Raw genomic sequence first — 10,121 nt, 5'->3', positions numbered from 1 at the left:
TGGAATGAAAAAAATTAATCTATCAAAAGAGTGTAATTTTAAAAAATTTTACAGAGAATAAATTGTTTTCTTTTTCTGGTTGACTGGTCAAAAATTAATCTATCATAGATCTGAGCTCCATTTAAAAATCTGTAGCTCGCAAATAAATTATTTCATTCATTTGGCGAAATTTGAGTATTCTGAGCTGACTCAACCCACCTTAAAACCAAAGCACCTATTTGTTTTTGGTCATGCAAAGTAACCAATTTGAAATTACAAAAAGAGTCAAGGAGAAATGGCTCTAAAGACATACTCATGGGCCATGGCATTCCAGTGGTCCAATCAACACCGTTAACTGTTTGAAGGAAACGTGGGCCATATATGCTTCTGAGCCCAATAAACCATGGCCCAAAAAGAGCGTCAGTGTTTTATTCTGTTCGTAATAATGACATCATAAACTAGTTTTAGTAAAAAAACCTCAATATTGCATGGTCTGTTGAAGAAAAAGCTCGGTTTAGAAAAGGGTTTAAAAAGTTTTTAATTGACGTCAAAACTGGTTTACGAGGATAATCAATCAAATTAATACGGTGATGATGATTATGTTTATGTAGCTGAAAAGGAACCGAAGGAATAACTAATAAGAGGGCTTTTGTGGTAAAACTTGTAACGTCGGTGGTTGAGTTTAGATCAGGTCAGATCAGATCGGAGCAGAGTGTCCCTCCGCCATGTACAGCGGCTCCAGCGACGGCGAAGCCCATGACCCCCCTCAGAGGAAAATCCCTCCCGCTTCCTCCATGTTATGGGTCCGTAACCTTCGCCGTTTCATCGGATCCGGTGCCGGCCTCGGATCCGAAGCCTTGATGGGTTCGCATTCCTTTATTTTTTTCCATTAAGCTTTTCAGTGAAGAATTTCATTCTGTTCTCTCAATCTCTTTGTTCGATTCAGCAATTAATTCGAATTGTATTGGAATTTGGAACTATGGTTTCACTTAATCTGTAACCCTAACTTGCTCTTTTTCAGAGCTTGAAACGAAGAGGATTTTGCTCGACATTTTCAAAGAAAAGCAGAAGAAAAGCGCGGAAGCTGGTACGATTCCAAGTTTCTACAAGAAGGCATGTGAAATCGTTACTTTTTCTTACTTCATTCTAGTATAATAGTATTTTTTGTTGTTGAGTTTAAAATTTATATATAATACTCGTACCCTGGTATGTAGAGTAGCTCTTACATGTTGTATCTCATCATAGAGTCATAGGTAATTTTATCTTCGTTAACAGATTATATAGGATAGCTGGATAGGCATAGATGTTTCAACTCTGGAGTTTGATTAACTTGGCATTTGTTTAAAGCCTCAATATGATTCTTGAAAATTTATGTGTCTTCATGCAGAAACCCGAAGAAGGATCAATCAGTCATAGAGTACAGCGATTGGCAAAGTACAGGTTTCTGAAGGTATCATTTTCTGGTTAACCTATTCATTGGTTGTATCTGCTTAAACTTGTGATACTTTTCTCAGTTGGTGACATTCTCCCTGTTTACTGAACAGAAACAATCAGATCTTTTACTGAATGCTGATGATTTGGACGCAATGTGGGTTTGCTTAAGAGAAAATTGTGTAATAGATGATGCTACTGGCGCTGAGAAGGTGCACCACTTTCCCATCTGCCTTTGCTTCCCCATTTCTTAAATTTTATTATATTTACACCTGGGTTTATCCTCTGGGAATAGGGCAGTACGATAAATCCTTAGAGCCACCACTATTTCTTTTAGAGTAGGATGAGTTTAACTGGTCCCTCCATCCATGGTTATATAAAAAAGATTAATGATAAAACTTTTAACATCTGCCATTACATATGTTTTTTGCCTGTTTCATAGAAACAATGTCAACATACTTTTTCTTGTTACATTTGCCATATAACACTTGTTGACACTTATTGTTAAGCTCAAACTTGGACTTTACTTTTCATGGATGATGCCTTTCCTTGAATTGTTTTTTGAGTTCTTTGTCTTTGTACTGTTTTTTTACAGCAATCCTGATGAATATTTCAATTTGTTTGGTAGATGAATTATGAAGACTTTTGCCACATAGCCTCTGTATGTACAGAACAAATTGGTCCAAAATGCCGACGCTTTTTTAGCCCTTCAAACTTCATGAAGTTTGAGAAGGATGAACAAGGAAGAATTGCCATTTTACCCTTTTACCTTTATGTGATGCGTACAGTACGTCACCAGTCAACTTATATTATTTCATTGGCATTTTTGTTTCATCATTGTTAATTCTTAAATGGGTAAAGTATATTTTTTATCCCTGAAGTTTGGCAAAAGTTTCAAAAATACTCCTAAGTTTTATTTTGTTTTAATTTTGTCCCTAAAGTTTTCGATTTGCATCAAATATACCCTCAACGGCTAAATTTTCAAAAAATTTAAGACTAATCTAACAATAATACATGAAAATTATACTTGATTTGTTTGTATTGAGGGTTGTTCTTATGATATTGTTGTTGAATTAATCTTAAATTTTTTGAAAAATTAGCTGTCAGGGGTATATTTGATGCAAATCGAAAACTTTTAGAACAAAAATTGAAACAAAATAAAACTTAGGGATATTTTTGAAACTTTTGTCAAACTTCAGGGACAAAAAGTATACTTTACCCTTCTTAAATAGATATGTGGCATGGGTTTTTCTTTCTTTCTTAACAGTTGTTTTTCTTTTGTTTGCTTGTACCTTGAATCTATCTGATGTCTAATGATTGCTACCTAATCGTTATGGCTATTCAGGTTTCTCTTACACAGGCAAGAATAGATATGAGTGAACTCGATGAGGACTCTGATGGTTTCCTTCAGCCACATGTATGGATTCTTATTGTTATTGGGTTTCCTATTTAGTGTGCTCTTCATGTGCTTAACATGAAGATGAGAAGCAATGAGTTTGAACAGTTTCTTATATAAGATGATTAGGTTAACCTTGAATGTCATTTACTATTCTCTACAGGAAATGGAGGCATATATACGAGGTCTTATCCCCAACTTGGCACAATTACGTGATATGCCAGAAGCCTTTGTTCAAATGTATTGTCGTATTGCTGCACACAAGTTTTTCTTCTTTTGTGATCCTCATAGACGAGGTTTGCATGTCTGACCGACATTTGCCTGATGTATTTTCAACTAATTGCTAACTTTCTTACCCAGTAGTATTTTAGAGCTCTTATATAATGTGTCTGTAATTTTGGAACATGATGTGATGCCGTTGATCCTTGCATCAGCAATGAGCCCCAATGTTGATCTTCTTTCCCCTTTATGTTTCTGGTACAAAGTCTTAATGTAATTTTATTCTTGCATAAGTGGTTTTATTGATATTAGTCACCGTTTAAACTAGTTTGAATTATTTGAAGATGTATTCCATTATCTATATAGATTTGAGATAGTAAAATTCAAATGAATTTTTAATTTTTAGGGTAAAAAACTCAAATGAGCCAAGGAGAGCTCATTTTTACGCATATCAGCCAAATCAGAATTTGCTACAACAATCCACCGGATCACATATTTATATAATTCGAATCAATATGAATCGAACTAGTTTTGAACATAATTCGAATTGATTGAATTCGAATTACTCCGTATCACACTTACCACGTAATTCGAATCAAGTTGCAACGAATCATGCTTCGAAATTTGCGAGTAATACGAGTCAAGTTCATTCGAATTATGAAAGAGAAGTTCGAATTCTATTAATTCGAATTACTAGGAGAAGGACACATTTGAGGAGTTCGAATCATATCGATTCGAATTAGTTGATTTTGGCCACACTAAGTAATTCGAATGGACTTATTTCGAATTACAATGGATTCGCCTATATAAAGAGTTCGAACCAAGTTCATTCGAATCACTTTCTCATTCTCACCCCCCAACAAATCCCAGAGAAAACGACCAACATTCGGGCCGAGTTTGACCGGAGCGGCTTATTCAGGCGATGGGGGACGATCCGGAGAGGCTTTATCGTTTGGATGGAGTTGCTCATATTGTCGGGGTGATCAACGACGAGGTTAGTGGTCTCTGATGTTGCGCTTTTCATAGTGTTTTCTGTTATGATAGTGGTTTTATGATAGTGGTTTAGTAAAGTGGTGTGGGCCAGTGATTTTTGTTAATGGTTTTTGATAGTGGGTTATGTTAGTGTTAGCGGTTTAGGATAGTGGTATAGGCAAGTGGTTTTTGTCACCGGTTTTTGTTAGTTGTTTTTGTTAGTGGTTTTTGTTAGTTGTTTTTGTTAGTGGTTTTTGATAGTGGGTTATGTTAGTGTTAGCGGTTTAGGATAGTGGTATAGGCAAGTGGTTTTTGTCACCGGCTTTTGTTAGTTGTTTTTGTTAGTGGTTTTTGTTAATAGTTTTTGATAGTGGGTTATGTTAGTGTTAGCGGTTTAGGATAGTGGTATAGGCAAGTGGTTTTTGTCACCGGTTTTTGTTAGTTGTTTTTGTTAGTGGTTTTTGTTAATGGTTTTTGATAGTGGGTTATGTTAGTGTTAGTGGTTTAGGATAGTGGTATAGGCAAGTGGTTTTTGTCAACGGTTTTTGTTAGTTATTTTTGTTAGCGATTTTTGTTAATGGTTTTTTATAGTGGTTTTAGCGTATGTTAGCGGTTTAGGGAAGTGGTTTATGGTAGATGAATAGGCTACCGGTTTTTTTTAACTTTATTTGTTCTTTATGAAATGAATTGTGTATGTTAGAGGTTTGTGAAAATGTTCTAATTATGCGGTTCATCTACTGTCCAGCCTCGGCGTTGCATATCCAGCGTTAGGCGGCAGCAGGGGATGCGGCTTGATGAGAGGTACGTTCCGTACTTGCAGATGGCCGGCTTGTACCATCTTGCGAGACTGAACGACAGATGGTTCCGACTTGACGAGCCTCTGGTCAGTGCATTCATCGAGAGGTGGCGTCCTGAGACGCACACCTTCCACATGCTGTTCGGCGAGTGTACCATCACCCTTCAGGACGTCGCATACCAGTTGGGGTTGCTGGTGGACGGTCATTACGTTAGCGGTTGCCTGACAGACTTCCACCTATACATTGAGGGTGGGAGGCCTGCTTGGACGTGGTTCCATGAGTTACTAGGTGTCTTACCTCCTGAAAACCAAGTTCAGAAATTCGCAGTCAACTGCACATGGTTCCAGGAGACATTTGGAGAGTGTCCCGACGGGGCTGACGAGGAGACAGTTAGGCGCTTTGCCCGTGCCTATATCATGATGTTGTTGGGGACGCAGCTGTTTGCCGACAAGTCCGGCAATCGTATACACATCATATGGCTCCCCTTTGTGGCTAGACTTGAGGAGATGGGTGGCTACAGTTGGGGGTCGGCAGCTCTAGCATGGTTGTACCGATGCATGTGCCGAGTCGCCAATAGACATGTCGTGAAGTTAGCTGGCCCGTTACAGTTACTGCAGTCTTGGATCTTTTGGAGGTTTCCTTCCTTTAGGCCCACTGGGTATGATGCGTTTAGCTGGCCCCTTGCCTCGAGGTACCTTTATTGTTTTGCATTACGTTTCGTTATGGTATTCACTTTCAATTATACAAGCAAATTCATGTCCTTTAGAATGACTTACGAATGCATTAACAAGTTTTAGTTATTACACAGGTGGTCTGGTTACAATCCTGGGATTAGCAGCAAGGGGCCTAGGGTGCAGATGGCTCGGCTGAAGATCGACTTGTTACAGCCTCGGGATGTAAGTACGCTGAGCCCATATGTTTATCTTGTCGTTGTTTAAGTTTATTTACTTTAAAAGAGACCTCTAATTGAATTTATATGGTATTTTCAGTTCATATGGATGCCCTATAGCGCACTTGACGTCATCCAGGTTGTCCATCCGGAGGTCTTGGAGCCTCGGCATACGATGTTATGGCGGTGTGTGACGTCCCTGATATATTTTGCGGTTGTTGAGTAGCATCAGGTTGATAGAGTGTTACCGCAGTTTGGTGGCGTACAGCCCCCACCGCGTCTCGCCCTGAACATCGACTTCTTGATGTCGAAGGACGGGAGAGGAGGTCACCGTTGGTTCCCGTCGCACTTAGCATACTGGCATCTTCACTGGCAGGAGCGTTCGGTGCACATTTTACAGTTCGATATTGTGGCCGACCCGGGACCCTCACATGATTTCTTGGCATGGTGGCATCAGCATGGAAAGAGATTCCTGTCGCCAGAGATGTACTTGGGGGATCCACGAGGTATTCCTATTCCGGATGAGGCGACTCAGAGAGGTGCAGGCCGAGTTCCTGAGATGGACCTAGTCCACGATGTTCCTGACAGACGTCATGTTGAGAGGCGAGCTCGAGTCGGGACACGTCGTAGCCAACGTGAGCATGCCTGGCTCGATCATGCTATGGAGGAGGTTGAGGACGCAGGTAGGGGTCGCGGGAGACGACATGGGCGTGGAGGCAGGAGGAGGGGGGTCGATGCTAGAGATGATGTCCATCAGCCTGGGAGGGATGCAGCTGGAGGAGGAGAGGCAGTCGGGGTTGACAGGCCCCATCAGGGGGGCATGATGGTGAGTGGTATGGATCAGGTATGGGAGATCCTTTGACTCACACTGACGCTGGTCTTGGTGGTGGACCTCTGGGAGATTATTTCATCGGTGTTCCCGGTGACGATCAGACACTTCAGGACAGTACTCCATGGGCGAGTCCGAACTCCATGTTTCCAGACTTCCTTGCTAGTGACGGGATTGTGGCGGAGTTCGGTGGACCTCATTTCCTTGAGGTCCATAGGTGAGTCCGAACTCCATGTTTTCAGACTTTCAGAATGCCCGGTATGCAGCCGGAGGTAGCCATCCCCCATCGGGTGCCTCAAGTGCTGCCTTGATACCTATCTGAAATAACCAACAGACCCGGCTGAGGTGTCACGTGCTGACGGAGGTGGGAGAGAAAGAAGGACCATGACTCCGAATTCTCACCCTCAACGAGTGCGAATGCCACAGGGAGTATGTTGGAATTCCCGTCCTGTGCAATTGCCACAAGCAACGTTCCCCATACTTGCCATATAGATGGGTGCCGTCAATACTCACCAACGGCTTGCAATGACGAAATGCCTCGATACAGGGGGGAAAAGTCCAGAACATCCTATGAAAATAAGCCTGAGACTCGTCCTCCTGTCCCCCAACTCGAACAGGGCAAGTCCTGAGGACTGCTACAGTACCAGGCATCGTCAACTGAACTCCTAACACCCACCGAGGGAGCTCGCTGTACGACTCATCCCAGTCCCCATAGATGATAGCAACCGCCTTCTACTTCGCCATCCACACCCTCCGATAAGTAGGCCTGAAGCCAAAGTGTGCTGCCGTGGCATTTAGAAGCACCTTGATGTTGACGGATGCGTCAGCCCTAACCATTGGCATAATAAATGTCGCTATCACATGGTAGTCCAAAATCCTATGGTCGCTGGAGATAGAGGTGGCGAGACAGGTATGCGGTCCGTTGTACCGCTTGACTTCCCAGATGCCCTTACGTTGCCGGAGACTCAACCGAATCAACCATGTGCACCCATTCCCAAACTCAGAACACTTTCCCACGTACCTGCGGTAGTCAGACTCGACAACCTTGTACTGTACCCCTCGGCGGATGCTGTAGGTCTTCACACTCAACAGCGCCTCATCTTTATCCTGAAATTGTTGACCAACCTGGAACTCTGTCATACCGGCAGACCCTTCCGTTTCTCTAGCGCCAAATCCACCAAGCTGACCAGGATATTCATCCTGCCTCATGGCATCCAGGTCCAAAGAAGAAAAATGGGGTGGGTACTGCTGTATGCCAGAACTAGATCCACCAGTAGCCCTTATCGGATCACTCGCTCCAACATCATCGCTGCTTTCATCAGCGATCATATCCGGCTCGACATCATCGTCATCTGGATCATCAAACAATCCCTCTCCAACTCCAGCCGGTGTAGGACACTGTGCCTCGGTCGGAAGATGTTCCCCACATCCAACCTCGTCTCCTACATTGCCACTGAGATCGACAGCAAACGATGGGGAGGCGGCAGGCTGGACCGCTGGCTCATACACTGAAACGGAGGAGGAGGCAACCGCAGGTCTCGAGCTCGAACCTACCACCGTGGCTATAGTATTGGCATTCCGGTTCGACCCACCCGAGCTAGATACCACGTCAACCAACTTTGCCAACAGCTCTGGTGTCCTCACCTCGGGAAACTGCCTACGAGAAAGAAACATGACCTGCAAGTCCTCATCACTCCCGATCGTGAAACAATCATACTTCACCGTATCATGGAGCACCGTGGTTGGAATGCGATAGAAAAACTTCTTAACCCTTTTCACTCCTTCCAGACCAAGCTTGACAAGCACGGAGCTAACGAGATCATCGTAGCTGGTCGTGGGGCTCACGATAATACATAGAGGATCCTTATCAGTGAACTTCACGCCGGAGCGAGTTTTTCTCTTAATCGATCCTCTATGGTGTACTAGCACTAAAAAACTATCCTCACTAGCCATCTCACCTACTTTCACAGCAAAATGAGTTCACACTATATATATATAGAGCTCCACTCCACACTAATTCGAATCAAGTTGGTTCGCACCATATTTATATAATTCGAATCAATTCAATTCGAATTAGAAAGGAATTGTAATTCGAATCAATAAGCCTCGAAATACGCAATTCGAGACCATTTGTTACTAATTCGAATTAACATAGTTCGATGTATCTATCTCTAGTTCGACTCTTCTTGACTCGAATTACGTGTGATTTTTGCATGCATGATTCGATGCAACTTGCTTCGAATTACGTGATAAGTGTGATAGGGAGTAATTCGAATTCATACGACTCGAATTATGTTCAAATTTAGTTCGAATCCTTTCGATTCGAATTACATAATTATGTCATCTGGTTGATTGTCGTAGCAAAATTCGATTTGGCTGATATGCGTAAAAATGAGCTCTCCTTGGCTCATTTGAGTTTTTTACCCTAATTTTTATCTCATATTTACGTAAAAATAAATATCACAATTCAACAGGCTCTATAGTATAATAACAATAACAATAACAATAACAATAACAATAACAATAACAATAACAATAACAATAACAATAACAATAACAATAACAATAACAATAACAATAACAATAACAATAACATGATGAAAATTTAAGTAGAATAAAAATATTAAATTATAAAATTTAATATTTAAATAATTAAAATAAAACTATAATAATATAATATTTAATGTTATTTCACTGTGAGCACCTATTTAATTATTTTTTTAGGAAAATATTTTGTTTAATTTGCCTATCCTAATTCGATTTATGCATGTTGGTTTCCAACAACGTAAATCGAATTAAGTTACGTCGATTTGCTATGAAACACACAAAATTTGCATAAGATCTAGCGCTCTAATACCATTAGTGATACCACTTATCCCAAAAGTTTTAGCTGATGGGAAAAGATAATATTAATGGTTATATCTCTAATACTCCCCTAAACCTGCATTGTACGCATTGTACAAATATTCCGTTGGCTCCTCCTACTTTTCTTTTAGTTTATCCTACTTTATTCTATTTTTAACTAGAAAAATGTTAGACTTAGAAAATCATCAAAACTTAAACTTATTGTTTTTATCTATTAGTTAATTATTAATATTTAAAAATATAAAATAATCAGGATTAATCTAACATTTTTTGGGCAATTTACGCAAATAAAACAATTGGGAAGAAAGCTTATGCAAATACAACTTTACAAATTGCAACTTTCTAATTTGTATGTAAACCGTTATACCCTGTCGCGGATTCCATTTACACGTAAACCACTATACCCTGTCGCCGTTGACGTTCAGAAACACCAAGACCATAAACCGCTACACCCTGTAGCGGTTTATGAAAGGGATAAATGTATAGGGTAATCCGCGATACCCTATAGCGGATTATGAAGGAGTTGGCTCACTATATAAACTACGTGAAGCTATAGCGGATTTTATTTTGTGAAAATTGTAAGTGAGATAGAGAGAAAGTAGAGAGAAGTTAGAGAGAAAAGGTTGGGTTTTGTTTGAGTTTTTTGGAGTTCTGCAAGCGGAACCATGGATAAATAGGTTTATATAAAATAACATTTAGTCATTTAGTATTATATAAACTATCTTTTATATAATGATCTTTTTA

General features: G+C 40.6%; 3 protein-coding genes across 3 annotated transcripts; 2 read left to right on the top strand and 1 right to left on the bottom strand.

Annotated features, from left to right (window-relative positions):
• LOC107638389 (probable serine/threonine-protein phosphatase 2A regulatory subunit B'' subunit TON2) lies at nucleotides 471-3,102 on the top strand (the record flags this gene model as incomplete). Its single annotated transcript, XM_016341639.2, is given in 7 exon segments — nucleotides 471-843; nucleotides 1,001-1,092; nucleotides 1,367-1,429; nucleotides 1,524-1,622; nucleotides 2,039-2,197; nucleotides 2,756-2,827; nucleotides 2,970-3,102. Coding segments are annotated over 7 exon segments (757 nt in total), but the record flags the coding sequence as incomplete, so codon positions are not given.
• On the top strand, nucleotides 3,948-6,733 carry LOC107614083 (protein MAIN-LIKE 1-like). Its single transcript, XM_016316316.1, has 7 exons — nucleotides 3,948-4,019; nucleotides 4,743-5,183; nucleotides 5,232-5,485; nucleotides 5,603-5,690; nucleotides 5,784-5,822; nucleotides 5,910-6,527; nucleotides 6,617-6,733. The coding sequence occupies exons 1-7, from the start codon at nucleotides 3,948-3,950 to the stop codon at nucleotides 6,731-6,733; spliced, it is 1,629 nt and encodes a 542-aa protein (XP_016171802.1).
• On the bottom strand, nucleotides 7,245-8,465 carry LOC107614077. Its single transcript, XM_016316307.1, has 2 exons — nucleotides 8,235-8,465; nucleotides 7,245-8,189 (listed from the first exon to the last, which is right to left on the bottom strand). Exons 1-2 carry the CDS (start codon nucleotides 8,463-8,465, stop codon nucleotides 7,245-7,247), a joined length of 1,176 nt encoding a protein of 391 aa, XP_016171793.1.

This window comes from Arachis ipaensis, chromosome B01 (genome assembly GCF_000816755.2).
Source record: "Arachis ipaensis cultivar K30076 chromosome B01, Araip1.1, whole genome shotgun sequence".
Lineage (NCBI taxonomy): Eukaryota > Viridiplantae > Streptophyta > Magnoliopsida > Fabales > Fabaceae > Arachis > Arachis ipaensis.
Note: the sequence above shows the minus strand (reverse complement) of the source record. Positions and strands in the feature narration are given on the sequence as shown.

Excerpts from the sequence above, each read along its gene's own strand:
- LOC107614083 (XM_016316316.1), top strand. The coding sequence starts at position 3,948 with ATGGGGGACGATCCGGAGAGGCTTTATCGTTTGGATGGAGTTGCTCAT. Across the intron at positions 5,486-5,602 it reads AGCTGGCCCCTTGCCTCGAG|GTGGTCTGGTTACAATCCTG; the intron begins GTACCTTTATTG and ends GTTATTACACAG. Across the intron at positions 6,528-6,616 it reads TGGTGAGTGGTATGGATCAG|ACACTTCAGGACAGTACTCC; the intron begins GTATGGGAGATC and ends GGTGACGATCAG.
- LOC107614077 (XM_016316307.1), bottom strand. The coding sequence starts at position 8,465 with ATGGCTAGTGAGGATAGTTTTTTAGTGCTAGTACACCATAGAGGATCG. Across the intron at positions 8,190-8,234 it reads CCACGGTGCTCCATGATACG|GTCATGTTTCTTTCTCGTAG; the intron begins GTGAAGTATGAT and ends GAGGACTTGCAG.